At 51.4% G+C, this 27,253-nt stretch overlaps 1 protein-coding gene across 4 annotated transcripts in view; it reads right to left on the bottom strand.

The window, feature by feature from the left end:
• Window positions 1-2,556: 2,556 nt before the first annotated feature.
• Window positions 2,557-27,253, bottom strand: part of KREMEN1 (kringle containing transmembrane protein 1) — a 72,094-nt gene continuing 47,397 nt past the window's right edge. The window contains exons 4-9 of one of the 4 annotated variants that reach the window (XM_084798732.1): window positions 23,800-23,924; window positions 18,408-18,561; window positions 12,404-12,736; window positions 10,397-10,555; window positions 8,860-8,944; window positions 2,557-6,009 (exon numbers count right to left, since the gene is read on the bottom strand). In XM_084798732.1, the coding sequence (XP_084654858.1) occupies window positions 5,811-6,009; window positions 8,860-8,944; window positions 10,397-10,555; window positions 12,404-12,736; window positions 18,408-18,561; window positions 23,800-23,924 (1,055 nt within the window). In that variant the 3' untranslated portion in view covers window positions 2,557-5,810. Of the gene's footprint in view, window positions 6,010-8,859; window positions 8,945-10,345; window positions 10,556-12,403; window positions 12,737-18,407; window positions 18,562-23,799; window positions 23,925-27,253 lie in introns of all 4 variants that reach the window. The other 3 variants (XM_084798730.1, XM_084798731.1, XM_084798733.1) reach the window with 3 other exon arrangements.

Below are 27,253 nucleotides of genomic sequence, written 5' to 3'. Positions count from 1 at the left end.
AGGCCCTCCAGCCTTCGCTCTCCTTTTCCTCTACAGTCCTTCTGACTGAACCCCACTCCCCAGGCCAGCCCTCACAGAGCTCTGTCGGGTTCATTTCCCAGGGTGTCCTTGCAGCCGTCTGTCCTGGAGTTGGGCTTTTGTGTCCAATTCATGGCACACCCCCAGGAGCCGGCGTAGGCCCACTCGGTGGGGGTCTGCTAGCTCTGACAGCAGCTGGAGGCCAGAAATTAAGACTCCTAGCTACAGGCGAACGCTGTTGCACTTGAAACCGGTGTATTCTATAGTGGGTGTATCCCATCCCCAAAGCGTCCCCTTCGGCTGAGTAAAAACATAGCCCTGTGGGGGACATGACACTGCCATGGGTGAACAAAGGCTTCTCAGTTTTCTGAGCCCCAGAATCTGCCTACAGTTTCAACACACATGGCCCACTTGGGAGAGGACATGGCCATGTGACTCCCAAGCTTGGAGACAAGGTCACCTTTGTCCAGCCTTTCCCCCTGAGAGGGAAGAGCCTTTGACTGCAGGACAAAGGATGCAACTGGAGCCACCCTGGTGATGGACCAGAGGCTTTGGGGATGTGTAACATGACAGGTCCAGGTCAGGGGACCCCAAACTCCATTCAAATCGGCTTGCGGGGGGTGTCTCTTCCTGTTGTCTCATAATCCAAAGTAGGTTCTTTGGTCAGGGCAGTTCAGTCTGCTCTCGTTTATTTATTTTCCTGTTGATGTCCAGTCTGTCCGAAATCTACCAGCAATACAGTTGCTTTCACCAACCATTTCCTGCCGTGACAAATACTCCCCATGAGTTTCTGAGGACAGCAGTTCTCGGAAAACAGAGAAAAGCTCCAAAGAGATAAACACTACAGTGGAGCTGGCCTTTCATGCTGTGGTTACTAAGGGTGACGGCGGGGTCCCCCCTGGGATAGAATCGGGGGGTGGAGGGGGGGAGTGGGGCAGATTCTGGGATGCCCGCTGTGCTGTACACATGTCCTCTGTGTGTGCCACACACTCCTCTGTCCTGTGGCACATCTGGGGCTGGAAGTCTTTGCAGCTGAGTAACAAACAACCCTGTCCCGCCAGTAGACAAAGTGGTGACTGCAACTCGCACAGCTCGCTGGGTGGCTACTTCCTTCAGAACACACTGGAGTAAAAGTTCCCAAGTGGATGGGGTGGCGGGCACTTCTCGGGGGAAGATGGCAAGAGGCCAGTCTCAACCCAGCCCCATCAACCTCTGAGAATCTGGTACTGGGACTCACAGGAGCAGGAGAGCCGCCAGGCAGAGTGCACCTCAACAGTCAGGTTGGCTTGGCTTGGCTGGTAGGTTCCTCGGCTTCTGGGGAAGTCCTGTCACCTGCCTCAGTGTTAACACTATCCTGGCAGCCTTTTGGAGCCACTTCTACACTCACAGGTCAGAACGGCTTCTTCAGCCCAGAGCCGTGTGTCAAAGGATAGCTCTGCCTTGATGGCCCACGCTGACGTCACTGGACCTGGCCCCCGTGGGGCTCATCAGGGTTTCGTGATACCCATGACTAACATGCTCCTTATCACAGAGTGGCTCTTCTCCCCATCCAGACGTCACGGTCAGACACCGCTGTTCTTAACCCCTAGGTGTATTCTAGAATAAAAGCAGCAGCTACCGTTTAGCCAATGACACGCAACACGTAATGACACATTCAACCCAATGCACTATACCTGCATGTGTTAGACCCCAGAGTAAGTGGGGTTTAAATGTAACCTGAGCGACCCATGAGCACAGCCAGCCTTTCCTTCCTCAGTGCTGGCTTGGGGTGTCCCCAGGCCCCGACATCCCTTGCCTGGCCCTATAGACCTTCAGTTTCTCAGCGGTCTGCTTGCCTTTGGTCTCCTCCGATCTGGTTTTCCTGATGTTGGTCCTCCCTGGAACGCTTCAATGTCCTCCTGCTTTGTCCTTCCTGGCCTCACATTGAAGGGTGGAAGAGTTAGAACCCTGGCCGCCTAACTACAGGTCTGTGCTCCAACTACCAACCCACGCTGTCTCGCTGAGATGGCTTTTCCTTGTTGGCACAGTGGGGACCATGGTAAAGCGCTGTTCACTTAAGGAGAGTGTAGAAAGAGCATGGTAGGCCAGGAGTTGGGGAGGCTGAGAGGGGACGCATGTTCAAACCTGGACAGCAGAGCAGAGGAAAAATCAAACTGACAACGGAGAGAATAGGGACAGAGGACTGGAGGGACACACTGGTCACTCTGGGAGGCCAGCCCAGTTCTTCTGGGATAGCTGCAGCCTCTCCGTCAGGCCTCCTTCATCTGCGGAAGTGGAGGCTGGGTACCACAGTCAGTAGGCGAGGTGATCAGACGGCATGGAGACCTGATCTGGGGCCCTACAGGGTCTTTGGAGATGGCCAGCCCTGCCTCAGCTCTGCTCAAGCAATGACAAGGCCATGAAATCCAGAGACACCAGGAGAGAGGCAGCCAGTGACAGGCTGGGTGCCTGGGAGGGCAGAGTCCAGCTCCACATACTTTCCTGTGTGGCCCCACTCTTGGGCTGCCCCTGTAAAAATGACAGCCTGGGACCCACCACTGTTTGTACAACAATGAGAATATTTATTTTCTTCAAACAGTAAAAATAACATTTTTCTCTCTTTTGTAAAAGTTAAGTACCATCACATTCCATTTTCTTAAATAACAAAATCCTAAAAATATATATTAAATTGTATACAGTGTGTCACACTTCATTTTATATTTTAAAATACATGATGTTTCTATTTTATTCTCAAAGTTGCATATTAAGAGCGTATTTACAAGTAAAGCCTCGTTGTCCAAAGTCAAATCCCTGCTGGAGGGTGAGTTTGGAAACAGGAAAGTCGTGGTGTCACCAGGGTGGCAGGGGTGGCAGCTCCCTGTGCAGGCAAGAAAGGGTCCCTCCCGTCCACCTACGGATGGACGCCTCCCTCTGATGTGAGAGATTCCCTTCCTGCTGTCTCCCCAGCCCCCCTCAGCCTCGGCCAGTGTGCTCAGCTCCCACGTGGCAAGACAGGAGCCTGTGTGATGCCCCCAGGTTCGGTTGGCAGACCAGGGTAGGGGGTGCAGCTGGCAGGTCTGATGAGTCCTCCCCAACCCTCCCACAGAGCAGCTAGGCTGAAAGCGGCCTGGAGGTAGAAGAGTGAGCGCGGTAAACAAGGACACAAAGGGGACAACCCCAGGGCAGTACCCAAAGCAGACAGAACACACCCAGCAGGAGACTACAAACTCGGAGGAGCCAGGTAACCATGGAGGCTTGTGGAGTGAGGGGCTGGTCTGGGAGACCTGGGCGGCCCCTGTGGATAGGGTGACAGAGTCTGGGGGCGCCATCCTCTTCTAAGTGCTACTGAAGGCTAAGGGTGGCCAGTCCTTGGAGTTTGCAGGAGCCTGTGCAGGCTGTGCTGCTGTCAGAGCAGAGGTTGATGAGGAGTGCCAGGTGGCATCCCGCCTGGGCTGACAGCGGGACTCGGGGTGGCACCTGGCCCAGGCACATCCCATGGGCTGGCCCAGAGGCCAGGACAGCTGTCCCGGCCAGTGCTTTGATCTTTGAGAGGCTTTGGCTGAGGAGTTTGAAGCCAGAGCCCATATTTCGGTAAGTCCAGAGGTCTGGTCACCTTGCTTGCTCCAGGTGGCCTCAGCCCCATGCTCGCCGATGTGGGGAAAGACACAAGCTTCTTGCTGACGCTGTCTCTACTTTTTAAGCAGCAAAACAAATAGGGCGGAACACAGGGCACCTAGGCCTCTACCTAATATCTCTGAGGGCCCAGCCAGTCTTCTGTGCTGCTCTTCTCCCTTAGGCTTACCTCTCCATTACTCTCCTCAAAAGGCCTCCCCCGCCCTGGAACCACACTTAACGCTCTGCGTTTCCCTGCGGAGGGCCTCCCTGTGGCAATGCTCCTGACAGGTTCTAACAGCCTCTGGCTGGGTGACTTACGGCCCTCCCCACTGCCCCATGCCTTTGCTGTAAGGTGGGATGGTGTTTCCTGGGGCTGCCTCCCACAGAGGAAGTGGATCCTGGAATGCTGTACTATGCCAGGCCAACAGCCAGAGGAGCGTGGACATGTCCACTGCCCCTCCTGGGGATGCCGATAAATGGTGGCCGAGCTGCAGCTGCCACCACACTGGGGCTTGGCTTCCTGTGCCTGAGACATGAAGAGGCAGGTGAGCGGTGGGCCGGAGGAAGCCTGGAGCCAGTGATCTGAGCTAAACAAATGTTCCAGCCAGGTGACCCTTCCATGGGCGGGAACCACCTCCTCTTTGTGCTATGCACATGGTGCCCTGTGACTCAACACTTGTTTTTAGGGGAGATCGTATGAGTGCTTCGGAGATCCTGGAGTGGACCTCTATTTCCAGTGCTCTTCATGTGTGGTGGGCCTGCCTTCACACCCAGGAGCCTGCAGCCTTTCCCAGGTAGAAGTGTGAGGATGACCCCGGCAGCTCTGGATTCCCACAGGCCTCCCACGGGAGCTGGGCCAGCACCCCGGCCCACTGTAGAGGCACCATATTCCTCCTCCGGTTGCTTTTTCCTCACGATAGTTCCCAGACGTCCCCATATAGCCCCTTGTCCGGGAGCTGTCCGATGCAGATGGGTCACCTGAACCCTACAAAAGGCCTTAACGGCAGCGCAGTGGCTTAGCGACTCCAGGGAGGTAAGCGCAGTGCTCCTGGAGGCCAGAGGTTCGCAGACTTAGGTCCACCTCAGGGCACGGGCAGCTCCTCTCAGCTGTTGGTGACAAAGGCTACTTCTGATCGCAGGGTTTCTTAATCAGGGATGACCCTTCCTCTCACAACAGGTGGCCACTGCTGCTGGGACTGTCCTGGGATGATCTCCAGTTCCCAGGCCCTGGCTTTTCCTGCCAAGGTCTGTAGACTGTCTCCTTGTCTAAGAGACAGTGATGGGGCAAGACAGGAGCCCTTACTCCTAACTACCCTGTCCCCACGATAAGGGATAATTCTGACCTTCTTTTAAAGTGACAGACTGCTCACACAGGAACCACAGGGTGCTGCTGCCCGCAGGCTATGCTGTATGCATGCTGGTCTTTTTTTTTTTTTCCTCCCCCTGTTTTGGCAGTGTGGGATAGAACCTAGGGCCTCCTATATGCAAGGTGAGCCCTCTACCACTGCGCTATAGCACCAGCTCTATGCTACAGTCTTTAAACTCCTGGTTCTAAAGTAGGAGTTGGCTGACAAGACAGAAGGACAGGCTCGGGAACTGCTCGCGGGCCGGCCTAGGTAAGTCAGGTACACAAGGTTACTGTGTCTGTTCCATGGAGGACCAATCCCCAGCTTGCCTGACTATAGGTCAGTGACTACTGAAGAGAATCCTCTAGAAAGAAGACTGTGCTGTGTGGCCCTGTTCTCTCAGTCCCCTCAGACTAGAACACGCGTCTTAGTCGGCACCAGAGGAAGCTCCAGGGCCAGACTGGGCCTCTGTGCACTAGAGGTGCCAACATCCGGGAGACCACACTTGGTGGGAAACCAGGCCAGCCTTCAAGAAAACCTGTGGATTCTTTCGGTCTGGCTCTGTTCTAAACTGTGAAGACCAGGGGAAACCGAAGAAGCAAAACTCATCATACACTATCTACCCATCACCCAGCAGACTTCTAGAGTCAGGCCCAGCCGTGTCCTGTCAGCTCAGCCCCGAACTTCACATCCCCAGCGCAGCCAGAGCTGCAGGGTGGTGGAGGACCACGGCTACGCTGCCCCGTGACAGGGTGAATGGAGGCAGGGAAGTCCTCAGAGGAAAGCTCCAGGGGAGGGGACCCCAGCAAGCCGGAGCTGGGCTGGAAGCTCCTGTGTAGGCGCAGCGGGGCGTCAGTCACTCACGAGGGGATTGCGGTCATCTTGCTGGCTCTGACCTTTGAGTTTCTTCTTAAAGATGGAGATCGTAGTGGAAGGTTCATAGAAAATGGCCCAGATTTCCCCGGAAGCCCCTGGCTGACGACAGTCCCTAAGGTCTCCCGAAGAAGGGACGCGATGCGATCTGCCAAACAGAAATAATTTTCCTGCAGATCTGAAAAAAAAAAGCACTCAAACATGCACCTTACAGGTGCCTGGACCTGTGACCCTGTGCCTGTGAAGCAAGGCCTTGGGGAGAAGATTGCTGCCTTAAAGGGTTAAGGATGAAGCCTGGTGTTATGGTGGCACACGCCTTTGCTCCCAGCACTTGGGAGACAGAGGCAGGCCAATCTCTGTGAGTTCGAGGCCAGCCTGGTCTACTAAGTGAGTACAGGACAGCCCAGGCTACACTAAGGAAAAAAAAAAAGAGTAAAGGGTTTGGTGATGCACACTTGTAATCCTAGCATTCAGGAAGGAGGGGCATGCAGATCTCTGAGTTTGAGGCTAGCCTTGTCTACAGACTGAGTTCCAGGACAGCCAGGGCTATGTAGTTAAAAAAAAAAAAAAGAGTTACAGTGAAACGTGGCCTGTGGACATGAAGGTAGATGCAGGGCAGTGTCCTTTTGATGGTAACAAGGACTTTCTGTCAAAATAATTCAAAGCTGGAAAAGGCTGGAAGATTAAGAATTTTCAAATATTCTTTTTCTTCTCTTCCTCTTCTTCCTCCTCCCTTCCCAATAAAAGGATACTGTCTACAAATGCCATGGACCTGACACAGGGGCAGGTTCTCCCTCTGAAGCAGAGCCATGACTCACAGCCCCACTCCTCCCCATCTTTGCCTTTGCCGACTGACAGGGACAGGGCAGCTGTGCAGGCCCTTCAGCCCCGCTGTGAGACTCTGGGCCCTACCGCCACTGCAGAGACACACAGACAGGACTGTACCCTGAGGGACTCCTCGAATGTGAGTGGTGACATTTAAAACACCTAGTGGTCCCCTGAAGGTTCCATGTTGGTGAGGTCAGCCAACCACAAGTGAAAAGCCTTAGGAATAAGTTTTGTCTGTGCTGACGACACATCCAGCCGTCTCTCCTTTCCATTATCCACTAACTACATTGTGGCGACACGTTCGGTGCTGTGAGACGTCCAGAGACACAGCAGAGTACCCACTGTACTGCGAGAACAGCCCAGAGAAGAGCCAGGGTGTGTACACTGCATGGGCAGGGCTGTGCCATGCTCACTCCTACGTCACAGGGGGCTTGAGAAGACTCAAGAGCTGGCATCCACATGGTGTTCAGAAACTAATTCTCAACAGATGTCAAAGTAAGACGCTCTCCTCCCACCTCCCATCCCCCACCCGCCTCTGTGTGTCTATCTGTCTGTCCTTCTGAAAGGTGAGCTTAGCTCACAACAGTATGGACATTATTTCTACTGAAAACGTTCAGAGCGGAGATGGGTAAGGGCCCCAGTGTGGCCACAGCTGGCTTTCATGTGCAAACATGTGCAGTGAAGGGCAAATGAGGCCGGGAGAGGAGGCCCCGGCAGCGCTGGGCATTCAGGAGGGATTCTGGGAGTGCAGAGAGAGGGGACTCTATAGGCACGCGAACAGCACTGGTCAATGACAGCCCCTTCTTGGAGGCAGCGCACACAGGGAACCATTTCTGTCTTCAGTTTTGTTAGAATCAAAGGATAAACCAAAGGATAAGTTTTCTTTTTGTTTTAAAGATAGGTTTTGTTTTTTGTTTTTTGAGACAGTGTCACTTTGTTTTGTTGTTGTTGTTGTTGTTTTTTTCTTTTTGGAGACAGGGTCTCTCTGTGTAGCCTTGGCTGCCCTGGACACTTTGTAGACCAGGCTGGCCTCGAACTCACAGTGATCCACCTGCCTCTGCCTCCCGAGTGCTAGGATTAAAGGCATGCGCCACCACGCCCGGCAACAATGTCACTTTGTAGTGCAGGCTGGCCTGGTATTTATTATGTAGAAAAGGCTGGCCTCAAACTTGCAACAATGCTCCTGTCTCTGCCTCCCGAGTACTGACCTCACAGGCATGAGCTATCATACATAGCAGAATTAGGGTCTTTTTAAGTTGCCCACATTGGTTTGAGTCATAACCCTCCTGCCTCAGCTTTTAAGTAGCTAGGATTACAGGTACATGCCATGTACAGTCAAAAAAAATTTTTTTAGGGTGATGGGTGTACCTACTGGCCAACTGGGGATAAGACAGTTTGGGCATATACAGGCCAACAGAGCCCCAGACCCCAACAAGGGCACATGGATCGGGGAGGCACATGGAATAAAACAGGGCCTGGGCACATGCAAGCCCGGGGTCCTAGGCATTAAGCATGGTGAGTGAACCAACAGCACCGGGCATCAATAAACTTCTCTATAGCAAACAGCAATTAATGCAGACCCATGCTGGCCGAATGCTGAGAACGGTGACTGCTGCACACTTGGCCTTAAGATGGACGCCTCTATCGCCTCCCCCAAAGCTCAGGGAGAGGGGCAAAGAAAGGAATGGGAAATGGGTATGACATGGCATTGGCACTCAGGAATTCATGGCAGCTGTGGTGTCCACATAGGGTCTGGATAAGGCTGAGTTACTATAAACATTTAGTCATGGACTGGGGAGAGCCTGTGGGCCACAGAGTCACCCACAAGAGCTAACGGCAGTAAGGGCTACTGGAGGACAGGAAGTCATCTTCAGGGGCGTGGCCTGCTGGTGACTCACTCCAGTGAACAGCTTGACCCTTAAATCCCCACCTCTGGAGGGGAACAGATGTGCCCCCTAAGAGGACAACTGCTGTGTCCTGTGCTTCCTATGCCAGATGGTTTCAACCCTTCCTGAAACTGAGCTGACTGGACACAGAACCTCTCAACCTCAGTGTGGTCTCTGCTGCGGTCTGTTTGCTCTCTGCCTTGTGCTGCCTGGGACGCAGCCCGTGAAATCATGTTCTGACGTTACAGCTGTGCCCAGACAAACGAACAAAGGAGAGGCCCGCTGAGCCACCCTGCCCCCTCCCTTGTACTCACTTGAGTGTGACGTGCAGGAGAATCTTTGCAACGATGGCTGTGACGGTGAGGATGAGGAGGGTTGCCAGGCCATAAACGGTCCATCCTGCAAGTGCAAAACGCAGCTCACAGACTTGCAGGTTTCATTTCCCAGAGGAGACTGGCAGCTCAGGGGTGCAGGTGGGAACAGCCAGCAAACCTGGGCGGCAGGAGTGGGGGGGGCTTGGGGGATGAGGGGTGGTGGTGGGGTGGGGTGGGGGGGCTGAGCAGGGAACTTGCCTTGTCCTGAGACTCCCTCTGGTAAGACCTAAACACTAGAAGGGTGGTGAGTCTGTCTGCCACTACAACTCATCAGTGAGTTCCTTACGGGTTCTTGGATCCCAGTTTTCTCATCCGGGCAATGAGAAGTGTGGCCTATGAAATCCTTACTGGAACCCACGGCCAAATAAGTGATGCGGGGCTGCCAAAGGCTGCCCTCCCTGACCTTCCATGGTCAGATCTACAGAGGTGAGGGGCAGGATGAAGCCTTCAAGACCAAATCACAGATGGCAGTCCTCTTCAGCTCATCCAGGGAGCACATCTCAGCAGAAAAGCGGGGAAGGACACCCCTAGCCACGTTAGCTTAACCACAGAAGATCGTGGCCCACAGCCTCTCTCCTGCATGGCTTTTCTCCACAGCTCTTAGCACTCCTGACCTTTGACAGTGTTTCTGGTCCCCCTCCTTCCACTGGTGACCACAGGAAACATGCACAGTATTGTCCTAGCATTCTGTGTGCATCTCCCTCTGCAGAGGAAGAGGAATGCCTGGCCTTCTGCTGCCCACAACTTGGAGACTACACGCGTGTTTCCAGACAAAAGAAGGGCCAGAACATATCTGGCTCAGGGTATGGTCCGCTGTTTAAAACAGTGCGTGGAGCCATGGAGGGAATTCTGCAACTTTTGGGCTCATTTTTCCCTCAACATATCTAAGGAGCTTTACCTTGGAGCTCTAGAAAGACACACACACACCCCTATATATGTATCTGAGCCCAGCTTTGTTAGCATTCTGCTTCAGTCTGCCTACCTGTGATGTCATTGCCTACCTGCCATGGGGGTGTGGCCCTGGCCAGGGCTATGTAAAAGGACAGAGCCTCCTTGTGGCTTGCTCTCTTCCCTGGTCTCTGTCTCTGTCTCTGTCTCTGTCTCTGTCTCTGTCTCTGTCTCTCTCTCTCTCTCTCAGGTACCCTCCCCACTTTCCCTCTCTCTCATGCTCATTTAATAAACCACATATAATCTAATATCTGCTGCCTGGTCTCTTATTTCTTCTTATTAAACATAAAAAGCTCAGTTGCTAATCACAGTTGCCAAAGGCACACAAAATCCATCTTTTGGAGGGGAAATAGGTTGCTGAGAACATTTCTCTCAAAGTCTATGCAGACCAGGGGTTGCAGAGCCAACATCCCAACCTGCGCCTGAAGGGGAAGCGCCCACAAGCGCCTTTGCTTCCGTTAAGTGCTGAGAGAACTACCTTCCACTCTGTGGCCGCTGGCCCCAACCGACGGTGCCCAGGAGTGGCTACCTGGGACGGTCTGCGACGGGTGGCTGGGGGTGGAGGTGATGACATAGAGGACTTTGGAGGAGTGGGCAGCGCTGACACTGAGGTTGGCTTGTTCCGTGATCACCTCTGCCAGCGTCTGGTTGACAGTAGCCTTCTCCTGTGGTGGTTCTTCCTTGGTGGCTAGGAGATCAAAAGGATTAAGCAGAGAATGCCGAGGGCGGCAGCAGGAAGGAGGGTGCTGCTCTGAGCCGGTGGAGGCCTTTGCTACTTTTTCCCCTCTGTGTGTGAGAGAATGTTTTGCATGTGTGTGGGGTGCATGTACATGTGGAGACACAAAGTTGATGTTTGGAGTCATCTTTGAACACTCCCCATCCATGTTTCTCAGCGAGGCAGAGTCTCATCCACAGCCTGTTCCGGGGATCCCATGTCCAGCTTCCAAGGCTGGAATTAGAGGTGGGCCACCACACCCACTCAGCATTTATGTGCATCGTGGGGATTTGAACTCTGCTCCTCACGTTGGCTCAGCAAGCACCTAACCACTGAGCCATCTCCTCAGCACTTCCCTGTTTTTGAGACAGGGCATCACACAGCCCAGGCTGGCCTCCTGCTATGTAGTTGAGGGTGACTCTGGACTCTTACTCTCCCTGACTCTACTACCCAGGAGCTAGGGTTACAGGTGTGTAGCACACCTCCTGGTTGATGAGGCCTCATGGGGTTCAAGTCTACAGGCAGTTTCCTCCACTGGTTTCACTGGTGTCGAAGCAGAAGCTGTCAGGCTACGGCCTGGCTCTGTGGGGTGGAAGGGAGAGGGGGCAGACTGCTGACTCTAGTGAGGAGCCTGGTCTCCGTAGACAAACCTGTTTCCTCCTTCCCCTGCTTGCTGCTCTGCAGCACCTCCTGGGCAGACCTGATCCCACCTGCTCTACTCTGTCCCTCTTCCCAGCATCCACTAAGTTGTACAGTGCGGTGCTTGTGCTTCTCGGAGGCTAGCAAAGGCTCATGTCTGCGGCATATGTTCACATCGATAGAAATAAAGTCCAAGATAAACAGTTATTAAAAGATTGAAATATAAACTAATTGTGCACTGGAAGCTGGAAGTTGTGCACTGGAAGGTGGGGTGTTATGCACTGTAACATGGGATGTTATGCACTAGAAGGTGGGGTGTTATGCACTAGAAGGTGGGGTGTTATACACTGGAAGGTAGGGTGTCATGCACTGGAAGGTGGGGTGTTATTCACAGAAGGTAGGGGGCTGTGTGCACTGGAAGGTGAGAGTTGTGCACTGGAAGGTGGGGTGTTATGCACTGCAAGTTGGGGAGTTATGCACTGCAAGGTGAGATGTTGTGCACTGCAAGGTGGGGTGTTGTACACTGCAAGGTGGGGTACTGTGTACTGCAAGGTGGGGTACTGTGTACTGTAAGGTGGGATACTGTGCACTGTAAGGTGGGGTACTGTGCACTGTAAGGTGGGGTACTGTGCACTGTAAGGTGGGGTACTGTGCACTGCAAGGTGGGGTACTGTGCACTGTAAGGTGGGGTACTGTGCACTGTAAGGTGGGATACTGTGCACTGTAAGGTGGGATACTGTGCACTGTAAGGTGGGGTACTGTGCACTGTAAGGTGGGGTACTGTGCACTGTAAGGTGGGGTACTGTGCACTGTAAGGTGGGATACTGTGCACTGTAAGGTGGGGTACTGTGCACTGTAAGGTGGGGTACTGTGCACTGTAAGGTGGGGTACTGTGCACTGTAAGGTGGGGTACTGTGCACTGTAAGGTGGGATACTGTGCACTGTAAGGTGGGGTACTGTGCACTGTGAGGTGGGGTACTGTGCACTGTAAGGTGGGGTACTGTGCACTGTAAGGTGGGGTACTGTGCACTGCAAGGTGGGGTGTTATGCACTGCACGGTGGGGAGTTGTGTGACAGTAAGTGGGGGATGACTGCAGCAGGTCTAAGTCTGCCCTCGAAGAACTCTGGCAAGGCAGGGAAGGCCACGACACCTATGTCCCGGAGTTAAGGATGTCTTCTTACCTTGATACAAGACAGCAAATCCCTGGGCCTGATTGATGCGATCAGAGAAGAAATACAAAATGACAAAATCCAGAGAGACATTGAAGGACAGCGGTGGGCGGTTCCTCCCATTGAAACGGGCCAGGACACGGTGGGAGTAGCCGTCCAGCAGCTCCACCATGTCTGCAGAGTCCCTGATATCGAACAGGGTGAAGCTGAAGTGGATGCGAGAGGCCCCGGGCACGCGGATGGTCCAGTAGCAGACCCGCCCCGCGGCGTAGGCGTCGGGGAAGTCCGGGGAGTAGACCACGGCTGCCATGGCCGAGTAGTTCCCACCGCAGGCGCCCACGAGAGCTGCAGAAGAGAAGACAGTGGGTTGAGCCTCAGCCTTGGGCTCCTCTCTAACGCAGACACAAACAAACTCTTAGGAAATGTGATCCTATCAGCGCATTGTTCCTAGCTACAGAACCAGACCATCTTGGGTTTAGGATCAAATCACAGAGTGAATCACTTAAACCCTGAACAAGCAACTGTGCGGACTATCTGGTTTCTCCCGGGAGACCTGAGAGCTAGCGCTCGGAAGAGTAGTGCAGCTAGGCTGGGGTCCGCCTGGAGTCAGACAGTCTGCATTCGGGAGCAGCAGGGCCCTGTGATCCTAGGGGCTTCCCCCTCATTCCCAGGCCTCTCACTTGTCTTCCAGTTTAGAGCCACCACCTGCTGCTGTATCCCATGACAGTGAGCGGACACATGAGATAAAGTGCAGGCGAGCACTGGGACCACTCGGCCGAGGGAAGGCTTTTGAAGAGGTGATGTCGTAAAGGAAAGGGCTCCGTGTTTCCTCAGGCTCTCCGGGATAGCTCTGCAGGGGAGCACTTACCTAGCAAGGGATAGCTCTGCAGGGGAGCACTTACCTAGCAAGGGATAGCTCTGCAGGGGAGCACTTACCTAGCAAGCGTGACCATAGGTTGGCTCTCCAAAAGCACCCAAGGGGAGGGAGAAGGGGTGACACCAGATTCCTGACACTCTGTATCAGCCACGTTGTGCATTCGTTAGCCATGCTTTCTCTGCACTCCTATTTTTGACTGGTAGGCTTTCAGAGAAGCGACACAACCACTTTCTGTCTCATACAAGGTCTCGGAAATGAAAGACTTCAGGAGGGAGTGTGCGAAGAGGACTTATAAAGGAAGTTTGCTATTTTTCAGCACTGAGATGGAACCCAGGGCCACGGATAAGGTGCAGGGCCAGGCAAGCACTCTTCCACCGAGCTACATCCCCGGCGGCCTCTAGGGAAGTTGCTCTCTAATTAGCACATAGAAAAGCAACAAGAACAGGTTGCTTTGCTGGCTCTGATGGTGCAGGCACGTAGTCCTAACACCGAGGAGGCTGGGGTCGGAGGATGGCCAGTGCAAGACTATGTCTCAGAACACTAAGCTGTGGAGTGAGCTCAGTGGTAGAGCGCTTGGCTAGCCCCGTGGTCCCCGGGGTTGATAGCTAGTGCTGTGAGAAACAAAGCAAGCTGCTTTCTCATCCTGGTAATGAGAAAGCTCAAAATCAGAAGCTGAGGCCTCGGGACACCCAAGGGAATGTAACGATAGCAGGTAGGAACCGGGCCACAGTAGCGGGGCTCATCTGTGCCAGAACACAGAGGGAAGAGGCGACCACCACAGAGCGAGCGTGTGGGCCAGCTGCATGTGTCAGCCTGACTTCTCCACTGAGGACACCGAGAGCCTGAGCTACAGTGGTGTCTGCATTCACCGGCAAGCTCTTCCACATAGACCTCCTGGCAGGGGTGACCAGTGTCACGCAGCCAGCCAGAGCTCCCCTCAGTGGCACAGGTTGCTGATGTGGGACAAGCCCAGAGCACCTCCTGCTTCCTGGGAACTCCTCTCAAAGGAAGCAAAAGTCTCCAGTTACTGGGGGAGGGCAGTTAACCCATCTCCCAGGGCTATGGGAAAAGAGGCAGGCGTGAAACATGTTTGCATTTGGGGGGGGGAGGAGGAGGCTACTTCCTTAGTAACCAGGTAGCAGCAAGCTGCTTCCGGGAGAAGAGCTGAAGCAAAGACCTCAGACCCCACGTGCCTTAAGGCCTCCTTGGGAGAGAACAGGATTCTCTTCCCCAAGTTCCACCAAAGACCAAAGTGTGTGGCTGCCAGGGCAAGCAGGGTTGGCGAACCACTGCAAACACCTTGCTCCTGTAGCTGGTGGCAGAGGAACCAGCAACTCCCACAAATACCCACCAAGGAACAGGCAATGGCCGTCCTCCACAAGGTCAGGACACAAAGGGACCAGCGCAAAGCTCAGCATGGAACAGGACATTAAAACCTCTCAACTACTGCCCTCTGCTCTGCTCTAAGCACAACTTCAGGGATCGGGGAGCCTGAAGGCACCAAAGGGAATGACAAAAACAAAACAAACAAACAAACAAACAAAAAAACCCAGTCCAAATGGGAGCTCAGCTACAGATACTCTGCAGCCTAGTTCCCAAACGAAACAGGCCTCCCAAGTGTAGACGCTATTTACTTTAGTGTCTACCACTCTACCCGCAGTGTGTGGCTTTAAACAGAACACCACAGCACACAGATAGAAGCATGAAAAAATGGGGACAGATTCACAGCCAAGATATAAAGCAGTCCACAGAACAAGCTCACAAGTGACCCGGGGCTGGAGCTGTCAGACATGGAGGCCATATAATGAATACAGTACAGTTTACAGTGAAAAGAAAGACAACACACTGGGGCACACCAGAAACCTCAGGAGAGACGTGGAAACTATATCAAGAGTCAAATGAACCAGGCATGACACCACATGTCTGTAATTCAGTCCTACAGTAACCTTTTAAAGGAAGACCTAGGAGTGTCGGGGGCTGGAGAGATGGCTCAGAGGTTAAGAGCACTGACTGCTCTTCTAGAGGTCCTGAGTTCAATTCCCAGCAACTGGATGGTGGCTCACAACCACCTATGATGTGATAGGATGCCCTCTTCTGGCCTGCAGGTGTACATGCAGGCAGAATATTGTATACGTAATAAATAAATCTTTAAAAAAAAAAAAGCAGCAGAGTCAGGCTCTCAGAGGGAAGTCCCTGACAGACTATGTGTGAAGCTATGAGAGCTAAGTGTTAGTGTCAACAGAGACGCTGGGCCATGCCAGAAACACGGGATGTCTGTTGAGAAAATCTGCAAGCAAAGAGGGAAGCCAGACCAAAGAAAGGATACTTGTGTCACAAGCGGCAGGGCCCTGTGGGCAGGGCTGCCCAAGCCCGTCAGAGTTAATGCCTCGAATGGTATCTGGCCGGTGGCAATGGAGCACTAGGATTTACCACGCACCCTGCTTGGCTTTGAACTTGCGTTGGCCCAGGCTTTCTTACCACTCTCCCGCCCCTGCTGTTGGAAATGAGACCGCTGACTCCTGCCACAGGAAAGACTTGAGCATTTGCAGAGTTGGGACTGTTAAGCCTGGGGGATGGGATGAGTCAGTGGTTGACAGCACTGGGCTTTCTTCTAGAGGACTTGAGTTCAGTTCCCAGCAGCCACATAGGATCTCATGGCTAGCCGTAATCCAAGTGCCAGGGGACCCTGAGGGTGCCAGGCAAGCATGTGGCGCACAGATAAATACACAGCCAGAGCACCCATACGCAAAGTTAAGGTAAAACAACAATAAAGGTGCAGGTTTACAGCAAAGACCACGAGGATTTCTATGTTTCCTTTGCTGTAGTGAAACACCAAAAAGCAAGTTAGGGAAGAACTTCCATGTCACTGTTCATTATCAAAGAAAGTCAAGACAGGAGCTGGAACAGGGCAGGCTCCTGGAGGCAGGAGCTGATGGTGCAGGAGCTACAGGGGGCTGCTGCTTACTGGCTTGCTCCCCACGGCTTGTTCTGCCTGCTTACTTATAGAGCGCAGGACCACCAGCCCAGGGGTGGCAGCACCCACCATGAGCTGGGCCCTCCTTCCCCCATTGATCACTAATTGAGAAAATGCCTCACAGCTGGGTCTCACGGAGCTGCGGCTCCTTCCTGTCTGATGACTCCAGCTGTGCCAAGCTGACACACAAACCCAGCCAGCACAACTTCTAAGTTGGACTAACTGTATTTTACCCTATGAGATGCTATGACCTTGAGAAGTCTTGGGTGAAAGGCTCGAGTCCGAAATATCCCTAACTGCTTTTTCCTCCGCTTGGGAAGCCATGGGATGGACACAGAGGGAAGAAGTAAGTTCTTCAAATGGGCAGGCCTTTGAAGGTCAGGGTTCAGTAGCTGGTGCTGGCACTCCTGCTCAGCCGATACACCATGTGGTCCTGCCACAAACCAAAGCCACCACATCACTGCCTCCTTCTCACAACGCCCCGAAGCCCCTTGAAAGCCATGGGCCAGAAGAAACCCTTTCCTGTCTTTCGTCACTTTTCTTCTGTTTTAGTTACAGTTCCTGGAGCCTTGGGAGGGAGCACGGCCTGCGGACATCTTAACTCGTGGCTTCTCCTCGTGGTGAGAGAATAAGTTCCTATTGGTTTAAGCCCTATAATTTGTGATACTTCATTATGGCAGCTTTAGGAGACAAATCTTGTGAAGGTTTTGCTCAAAACGAGCCTAGCTGAGATGTCGGAAGTGCCAGCCCCATCCCCAGGCCAAAGAAGACCCTGCAGATATGCTAACTTATCCTCAGTCAGATAAAGGTCTCTCTTCTGCCTTTCACCTGTGACTTCCTTTTCTAGAATGTAAACATCAGACATCATAACTCTTATGAGGTCTCACCACTACTGAGTGTGCGTGCGTGCGTGCGTGCGTGCGTGCGTGCGTGTGTGTGTGTGTGTGTGTGTAGGGGGGCGGTTATGACACAGGATAAGAAAGCACAGTGTGGGAGCCGCACCAGTCAGCACAGCCTTGCCTCTTGCTGGCACCTCACGCATGTGGTGGTGGCTCAGGGCAAAGTCAATGACAGTGCTAGAAAAATGACTTGAAATGTTTGCAAGGTTACTGACTCAGATGCACCTTGGTGAGGCACAAAGCCCCAGTGCTTACAAACACATGAAGGGGTTGCGTTAAAAAAGAGCACTCAGGCTGGGCGGTAGTGGCACCCACCTTTAATCCCAGCACTCGGGAGGCAGAGGCAGGCGGATCGCTGTGAGTTCCAGGCCACCCTGGTCTACAAATCGAGTCCAGGGCAGTCAAGGCTACACAGAGAAACCCTGTCTCAAAGCCCCTCCCCCCCAAAAAAAGCACTCAAGAGCAGACATACTGTAGAACACCAGTGTATGTGCTAAGCTGAAAGCCTATCTTTTTACTTGTCAAAGCAGTTCTGACATAGTCTGTGGGAGCCGAGGGAACCAGGAATGTTAAACACATGCTAAATGTTACAATGTTCCTTCAAAGGGAAGGATGCATATGTCTGCCCAGAGGCTGTGGCTAACAGCCATGACCTATGCCCTGTGTGTCCGAGGCCATGGCAGACCACCCCCCAAACCCTTATCTTGAGCATCTATAGACCCTATCTGTATGGAAAATGTTATAAGTGGTCTTATCTACAGAACCCATCTTTACAGACGATGCCACATGTATTTTACAGAGAATTTCTTTGTAGTCACAGCTTACGCTTTATTTTGTACATGGTATTGAGTTAATTAGCAACAGGAAAATTTTCACCAAATTGTGCTGTGCTTAAATACACCTAAAATATGAGACTCCTGAAGTGCGAACCATGGCCAGCTACTAGGTCATGCTGAACTACCTCTTGCCTCCGGGTGAACTGTTACTCTGCTGGCCATAGACTGTTAACTAGAAGAGACACCCACGACAGACAAGCTCCTCACAGCACTAGGCACGACTGTTGTGGTCACTGTTAAACACTGCTGTCCCTTCTAGAAGGGAGGTCTGAACCAGCCTGTTCTGTGCTTCAGTCCCAGGGGCCGAGCCACGTTGGCATCACGTGGCAGATGTTCCGTGAGTACTGACAGGTGGAAGGATGGATAAACGGGAAGGTAGGTGGGTGGGCTTCCTGTCACTGGTTGTGCCTTCGGCACCAAACATACTCACTGTCAAAGAGGATAATCCTGCCGTCGCCGCCACAGGGCTGCGTGTGGTCCCCGAAGCAGACACTGTTGCACTCGGTGCTGGCTGCCTCCCCGTGCTGCCAGTAGTCAGGATTGTTCCCGCAGAAGCATGCGTAGCCCGATTCCATCCCAGCAAACTGCCGCAACAGAAAAAGACAGTGAGGACTTCTAAGCCGGATGGAATGTATTTTGCACCGTGAGATGGCTATGAACTTGGGGAGTCTGGGTAAATGTTATCACAGGATGATGGGAATGTTATGGGGGTGAGTGTCAGGCCGGAAGGAGGCTGGCAGCCCCCTCACCCTCAACCCCTGTCCTCCCAACCCCCCCCCCCCAGCACTTAGCCTCAGTTTCCCAGTCCACGATTTCTCTGTGCCTGTTGCTTAGTTTCTCTGCCCATTCTAAGGTGGCCGCAGCTCCACACCACTAATGTGTTCCCCTTCCTCATGGTCTTGTTTCCACTGTATTTAACTAAGTCTCTAAGGAGGAGACATGAAACACTGACTAAAAACAGCTAAATATTTTTATTAACTATTTACTGTGTGCCAGGTAAGGTTTTATTAAACATTTTAAATTAATTGATTTATTTTTTATGTAAATAGGTATTTTGCCTGCTTGCACGACTATGCCTTGTGCCCTCAGAGGTCAGAAGAGGACTTCAGGTTTTCTGAAACCGGGGTTACAGACCGTTGCGAGTCACCATGTGGGTGCTGGGAATTGAACCTGGGTCCTCTGGAAGAGCAGCCAGTGGTCTTAAACATTGAGCCCTCCCCCAGTCCCTCATTTTTTAAAATGTTAACCTTTATTTTTATGGTGGTGTTTTATGTGGGTGTTCTGCCTGCATGTATGTCTGCACTGCATGTACGCAGTGCCTGGGAGCCCAGAAGTGGACACTGGATTCGCTGAGACCAGAGTTACAGACAGCTTTGAACTGCTATGTGGATGCTGGGAACCACGCCCATGTTCTCTTGAGTTTAGTCATCTCTCCCGCCCCCAAGATTTATTTTTCACGTGCGTGTCTGTGTCTGTCAGTCCGTGTGTGCATGTGTGCATGCGTTCCTGTGTGCCTGTGTTCACATGAGCGCAGGTGAGTTACTGAGCTGCCGAACACAGATGCAGGGCACCAAACTCTCCTCTGCAAGAGCTGTATGCTTTCTCAGCTGAGTTATCTCTCAGGCCCCAAGACGAGCCTTGGAGTCAAACCTCACAGCAAACGCCCTCAACCCTCATTTGCATTCTCATTTCAGTCTCTGTGATAAAGCACTAAGTGAGCACACAGTCCCGCAGCAGCTGATGCTCAGGCACAGAACAAGCTGCACCACGCACCACCATGCCAGCCGCCTTCCTGCTCTTGCTTTATAGCCCCTCCCACACACCCTGGCAACTACCCACGTCTTTCCATTAAAGTACCTTAAGAACCAAAGCCCCCTCAGCATGCCTGTGATGCTCACACATGCCAGCATAGGCCAACAGCTCACGCCTTTAGCTTATGGAACTCATTGCTGTGTAATACGGACACAGCACCACTCGTTCATCCACCTCCAGGGTTTCACGGCGACAGACAGACCGTCCACAAGGACTTGTGTACAGACTCTTGTAAGTTTCCGTTTGTCCTGGGTAATCATTAGGGGCGAGACTGTTGGGTTTAACTTTTTATTGATTTTTAATTATTTTATTTTATTTATTTATTTTTGTTTTTCGACACAGGGTTTCTCTGTGTAGCCCTGGCTGTCCTGGACTTGCTTTGTAGCCCAGGCTGGCCTCAAACTCACAGCGATCCTCCTGCCTCTGCCTCCCGAGTTCTGCCTCCCAGTGCGCCACCACGCCCGACTGGGTTTAACTTTTTAGAAAGAAACCACCAATGTTTCCCAGAACAACTGAGCCATGCCACGTCGCCAGCGATGCGTGGGAGTGCCCACTGCTGTGGACCCTGGTTGGTACTGGCTGCTGTAAGTGTATTTGGCTTTATCTACTCTGATGGTTGTGTGTCTCACGGTGGCTTTAATTTGTGCTAATGACTGATGGTGTAAATAATCTCATTTGCTCACTTGCACTGGTTTGTCCCCCTCTGGTGATGATGAACTGTTTCTTTTGCCTATTCCAAAGCTGTGTTGCCTGACATTTTACTACTGTGATCTTTAGTGTTCCACATGTTTTGGGTCTCGACCGTGACTGTAGGTGGCAGCACCCCTCGGGTTGAGGCTGCAGGTTTAGAGAGAGGCGAGCACCTAACCTCACCATTCTGTTCCTTGACTGTGGTGCCATGGGACAGCTGCCTCAAAGCATGAGCTAAAGCAAACTCCCTCCTGAAGCTGCTTCTGCCACAGCCCTGAGAAAAGTGACTGTCCCCTATTCTGCATGCGACTGCTTCAGTGCCATTTGGAAGGAAGACTGTCCTTGCCTATGCTAATGCTCTTGGCAATTTTGTTGAAAATCAGCAGACCATGGACTTACAGGTTCATTTTTGAATTGTGGAGTCTATTGTTCTGTGTGTCTCTTTTGTGACTCTCTCACAGTAACCTTTTTCTGTAGTTTAATTTAAAATCAACCTTTGTCTCAGTCATGAAGGAAAACTGAAGACTCATCTTCCCTCACAAAGAGCTACACTGTTTCCTCAGAGGCGTTTGATGACAACCCTTCGCTGTTGAACAGCCCTGACACTTTCATAAAAATCAATTGTTTGCATCTGTGTAGGTCTCTTTCCAGAGGGTCCTACTGATCTACCACAGATTTCAGAAAACTGTTTCTATAAAGGCCTGAAGTAAATATTTTGCATTCTGTGGCCTACATGGTCTCTTTCTCTACCCAGCTTTGTGGCCACATAATGGAAACAGCTACAGAGAGCGTGTAAATGAACAGGCATGGCTCTGTTTAATAAAGCTTATCTACCCGAACAAAAGGTAATAGACGGGTGGCTGGGTTTGTCTGTGGGGTTCCTGAGTGGCTCTTGGCGACAGTAGTTATGGAACAGGTCAGACGAGTACGTTCCACCCTGCTGCTCTTTACCAAGCCCGCTTTGGTCATCCTCAACCCTCTGCTTTGCATATGCATGCTATTTTTCTTCTGCACTGTTAGGTCACTGACCCTGCCCTGCCCTTGCTTGTCCTGGGTGAACACTTTACTACTGTGCTGTCTCCAGTGTAGCTTGCCATTAAGAGAACAGAAAGTTCTACTTTTTATGAGGATTCTATCTAATTTATAGACTACCCAGAGGGACTCAGCACTGCCTTAGCGGCCAACAGGCAGGTCGGTCTAGGTCTTATTTAGCTCTTCTCTGCAGTGAGCGCTAAAGTCTCCTTAAGTAAGGCCTGCTTCTCAGGTCTGCTCCCACTGCCGATGGGACCCAGGGCTTTACACGTGCCCAGTAAGCGCCCTGCAGCGAGGCGACACTCTGCCCTGCAGCAAGGTGACACTCTGGGCCCAACTTAATTCCTGCTATCTATACTCCTGTAAAGTGGTAAGAATCTTTTCCTATTCTTTCTTTTTGAACAAAGGGTTTATTGAAATACACTGCAAGAGAGCATCAGGTGAGCTCCCACAGAGGTCACCCAGATACACCAATGAGATATGTAGTATTGTCATTATTTGTTTAGCAGCTTAAGTTATTAAGTATTCATGGCTAGTATATGGAAACACAGCTTTCTGTATGTGACCTTATAACCTACAACCTTGTTACATTTATTCATTGATTCTAGTCCCTATTTCATAGGTTCCTTAGAGTCTTCTATAAAATAAAAAATTAATTCTTACTTTCCAATCTATTTATCTTATTCCTTTTTTAAAAACCCATTTCTTTGGCAAGACCCTCCAGGCCAATGAGGTAAGTGCGGGTCTTACTGTCTGCAACGACACTAGTTAGGAAGCACAGAACCTTCAGCACTGAGTGGGGTATTAGCTAACGGTGTTTAAAAATAGATACTTTTAACTACAGCCAGGAACTATGTATGGTGCATGTCCTTACTCCAAACCCTTGGGAGGGGAAGGCAGGGGAACCAGGAGTTCAAGGTCAGCCTGGACACACACACACACACACACACACACACACACACACACACACACACACACACGTTTGCTGTATTTTGAGATAGGGTCTCACCATGTACCTGTAGTAGGCCTATAACTTGCTATGCAGATGAGGCTAGCCTGGCCTAAAACTCACGGAGATCAGCCTGCCTCTGCTTACCAAGTGCCACCATGCCCAGCCGTGATGGGAGATTCTAAAGACTTTTCCCAAAACAGTAAGTGAGGATTTCGGATACTGATGTTCATTTTTTGAATCTATCATTACCTTGAGGGCTGTCATATGGTATTAACTCCACCATTTCTTCTGTACTTACGAGTTTGCATTCACTATTCAGAACGTTTACCTTCTCACTCCCTCATCACACCGGTGTGCTCTTATTTTAGTCAAGAAGATGTATTTATTGCTGTCATTATCTGAAGCTCAAAGCAAGTCAGTTTTAGATCATGGGACCCCTTTCAAGGTGGCTCTGTCCCTTTGATGAATCTGCATTAATGTTTCTTTCCTACACAGGATACTTTGAACACAGTTTGTCTTTCTCAGAACCAGCACAGCACGGCTGGTTCCCCACAGAGCTTTTTTTTCTGGTGGAAGCCTGAGTGCTGGCTGTGGTCCCCATTTTCAGCATGTGTACATACACGGTCACTGCATGCTTACACTTACACCACTATCTACCTGTCTCTAATCAAAGCCGTGAACTCACACTCTCCAATGCCCTCTAACACTACCTATGGGTTTCATTTCAGTTTTCCCAGCTTCCACGTTTGCACACCCCGTCTCCAGCAGCCAGAACACACTAGCTCGGCACAGACAACATGGCTGTGGGGTTCGAGGGCCTTGCTTACTCACCTGCCTCGCATGAACCTGAAACCTAGGCAGGGTATCCTTCTCTCTGGGGCCAAATTAATGCCTTCTAGACTGAATTGGTTAAGGTAAGAGGGAGGGAACAAACGGAGAGAGGGAGGGATCTTTTTCTGTTTAATTTAATAATAATAAAAAAAATAGCACTACTGAACCTCAGTAATTGGGGAAAAAAATTTCAGATAACAGAAAGAAGAGGAAGAAAAGAGAACAATTGGAAAAAGAGGTAAGGGCTGGCAATTTGCCAAGAAAGGGCATCACTGCCTTCGCTTGTCTCTCTTTGGAGTCCTGACGTCCTGTTCATAACGGACAAGGGCACAAACAGATCCCAGCTCAGTCAGAGGCCAAACAGGCGCTGCTAGGGGCCCCTCCCTCCCCATCTTTAAACTGTGCGCCCGCCTGGTGCTCCTGCCTCCCGAGCCTACGCTTTCCTGTGTGGCTTGTTCTAATTTGTTAGTATCCTTTCTATAGTTGCACGGCCCACAGCCCGTACCTTGAATCTCTGACTTCGACAAAAGCTGATACAGGTCTGTATGGTGAGCTTGTTGGACGTTTTACTGGTGCCAGTGAGAGGAGGTGGGTTTCCATGATCCTTGTAGCAGCCAAGGTTTCCAGGCACTAGAGACAAACAAAACAGTAGAATTTCACAACATCTGGCTGGGGAAACACGACGACAACAGAGGAAATGCAGTTTGTGCCAGGTGTGCTCCTCCCAGTGTTTACAGCCCTGAGGTACAACACAAGCAAATGGCAACATGCTCTACAACGGACCCTCTGCTGCTGTCCCCTGCCCAATGGTACCCCATCCGCAGGGAAGCACGGCAGACACGCAGACCCCGTTTAGCAACCTGAGGCCATGTATTTTACATTCTCAGTGTCCGGTAGAATTTAGTACCGATGAGACCTAGGACCGACCTCTTAAGATAGAGAAGGTGGCTTTGCTTTGGGCCCAGGGCACCCATCTTCCAGTAATTCACCAAAATGACAGACAGAGAGACAAAACGCAGAGGAGCCCTTATAGGAAATACGAAGGCGTTCCTTTGGCCACATGCATGCAAATCTACGAGAAGAGAGGTGCTGTGGACATCGAGGGGTGGACACTGCTCAAAAAGGGATGACCGTATCGCCATGGCGAAACTGGAGGTGCCCGTAACGTCAGCAGCACACCCTGGGCATCAGTGTAAGCCAGCAGGTGAAGGGCAGGGCTCTAGCCGGAGCAGCAACGCGCACATTGGGCATGCTAAGTACCGAGAACCATGCCAGCTTCCTGAAACTGGTGAAGGAAAAGTAGAGAAGGAAGGCAAGGAGAAGGCATGTGTGCGCAGCAGAGCGCCAGCCTGCTCCACCAGACGCGGGTGCTCCCTGGGAACGAAGGGGAAGGAAGCTGAGCTGCTGGAGCTGTTCCTGAGGAATTCACAGCTTAATGTACAAAAGAAGTAAAAGACCTTAAAAAAAAAAAAAAAAAGACCAGAGAGGCGGGCTGGCAGTGTCTCACGGGTTAAAGGCACTTGCTTGATGACCTCAGTTTGATCTCTGGAACCAACTTCCAAAAGCTGTTTTCTGGCCTTCACATGTATGCTGTGGCATGTGTGCCGACCCCCACCTCCCCCACAAAATAACAGTGAAGCAATCAGATCTGAACCGTTCCAAGGCTACTAGAGGAACTCTCATGGCAAGCACAGGCGCACTGCTCCCAGTATCTGAGGTTAAAGCAGGGGTGGTAAATTTGAGGCTGATCTGAGCTACACAGTGCAGTTAGACTTTGTTTTTTGTTTTTGTTTGTTTGTTTGTTTTTGGTTTTTCGAGACAGGGTTTCTCTGTGTAGCCTTGGCTATCCTGGACTCTCTTTGTAGATCAGGCTGGCCTCAAACTCACAACGATCCGCCTGCCTCTGCTTCCTGAGTGCTGGGATTAAAGAGTTATGCGCCACCACGCCCGGCTTTAGACTTTGTTTTAAAAGGAAACAAATAAGCAAACAAAGGGGCTGAGGAGATGGCTCTATGGCAAGGAGCACTGAGTCTCCTCCCAGAGAACACAGGTGAGATTCCCAGCATCTATAATGGTGGCTCAAGACAGCTCCAATTCCAGGAAATCCAGATACCCTCTTCTGGCCTCTGCAGGCATTGGTGTACATTCATACGTGCAGAGACACATGCAAGCATCAGGCATGCACACGGTGTACATTCATATGTGCAGAGACACATGCAAGCATCAGGCATGCACACGGTGTACATTCATATGTGCAGAGACACATGCAAGCATCAGGCATGCACACGGTGTACATTCATACGTGCAGAGACACATGTAAAAAAATACATCATTAAAAAACAAACAGCTGGGTGGTGATGGCGCATGCCTGTAATCCCAGCACTCAGGGAGGCAGAGGCAGATGGACAAGGGCCAGCCTCATCTACAAAGTGAGTTCCCTGACATCTAGGGCTACACAGAGAAACTTTGCCTCAAAAAACCAAAACCAAACAAACAAAACCACCCCAAACTCCCCAAAAGAACCAAAGTAAGCACAGTACAGAGAGGGGTATATCCATGTTTACTGTGGAATCAGTTTAGAAAATGTGACACACAGACAATTCAACTGGGCAGTGGTGGCACAAGCCTTTAATCTCAGCACTCAGGAGACAGACGCAGGTGGATCTCTGAGTTCAAGGCCAGCCTGGTCTAGAGTGAGCTCCAGCACAGCCAGAGCTACACCCCCATACACAAAAAATAAGCAAACAAAAGAATAAAACTATTCAGTTGCACATATGAAGTCACATTGGTTTTTTGAGACAAGGTTTCTCTGTGTATCCCTGACTGTCCTGGACTCACTTTGTGGACCAAGCTGGCCTCGAACTCACAGCGCCTCTGCCTGGGATTAAAGGCGTGTGCCACCACACCTGGCCTTTTTTCTTTTTTAATATTTATTTATTATTATGTATACAGTGTTCTGTCTGCATGTACACCGCACACCAGAAGAGGACACCAGACCTCATTATAGATGGTTATGAGCCACCATGTGGTTGCTGGGAACTGAACTCAGGACCTTTGGAAGAGCAGCCAGTGCTCTTAACCTCTGAGCCCTCTTTCTAGCCCGAATGGCAATGTCTTTATGAAGCCTATAGCTGTACTTAACCCTTTGTTCTTTAGAACCGTGAATGGGTTTCCCCCAAGGCCTCCTGGTGAACGGTGTGCTTTCCCATTGCCACTGGGACAAATGACCACAAACCTACAGTCTTCCAACAGTCCATTTTCTGATGGATGGAAGAACCAGGAAGGTTGGTAAGAGCCAAGACGAAGATGTCAGCAGAGCCAAGCCACACTTGAAGGATTCTAAGACGCACCCCACATTCTTCAGTTATGGACACACAGCTATGGGCTCCCTCTGCCCCGTCAGTGGCCCTCTGACTCACACCTTCCTGTAAGTGCACTGGACCCACACGGGTAAGACAAGATAATCTCTCCTTCCCAAGCCGTTAGCCACACTTGCAAAGTCTCTCGTGCCATTTAAGGTCACATCCTCACAGACTTGGGACTACAAAGTCTATCTTTGGGGGCCATTATTCAGGCTACCTCAGGGAGCATCTCAGGGTTTTACAGCCACATGCTAGATAGTTTGCCCTAGTGCAAGAGCTGTCTGTATCTGAGGCAAGAGGAACTTAAATATAGGTACCACCCATGGTAAGTGGGTTTCACAGCCTGGGGGTCTGCTACAGACTGCATGTTTGTACACCACTGTGAGGTAATAAGAAATACCCTTGGTCTCTACCCACTTCCTGCCGCCAAGTTCCCCAGCCCTCAAGACTCTGGATGACTGTGCCTTCCTAATGAGGCACCTCGTGGTGGGCCCCTGGTTAGCCTCATGGTGGGGGCTGGACACCAGAAAGACCAAGCCACAGTCAGTAACTCAGAACTGTCCGTCCCACTCCCCATCCTCCAAGGGAAGAGAGAAG

Source organism: Acomys minous, assembly GCF_964271855.1.
Source record: "Acomys minous genome assembly, chromosome: 10".
Taxonomy (NCBI): Eukaryota; Metazoa; Chordata; class Mammalia; order Rodentia; family Muridae; genus Acomys; species Acomys minous.
Note: the sequence above shows the minus strand (reverse complement) of the source record. Positions and strands in the feature narration are given on the sequence as shown.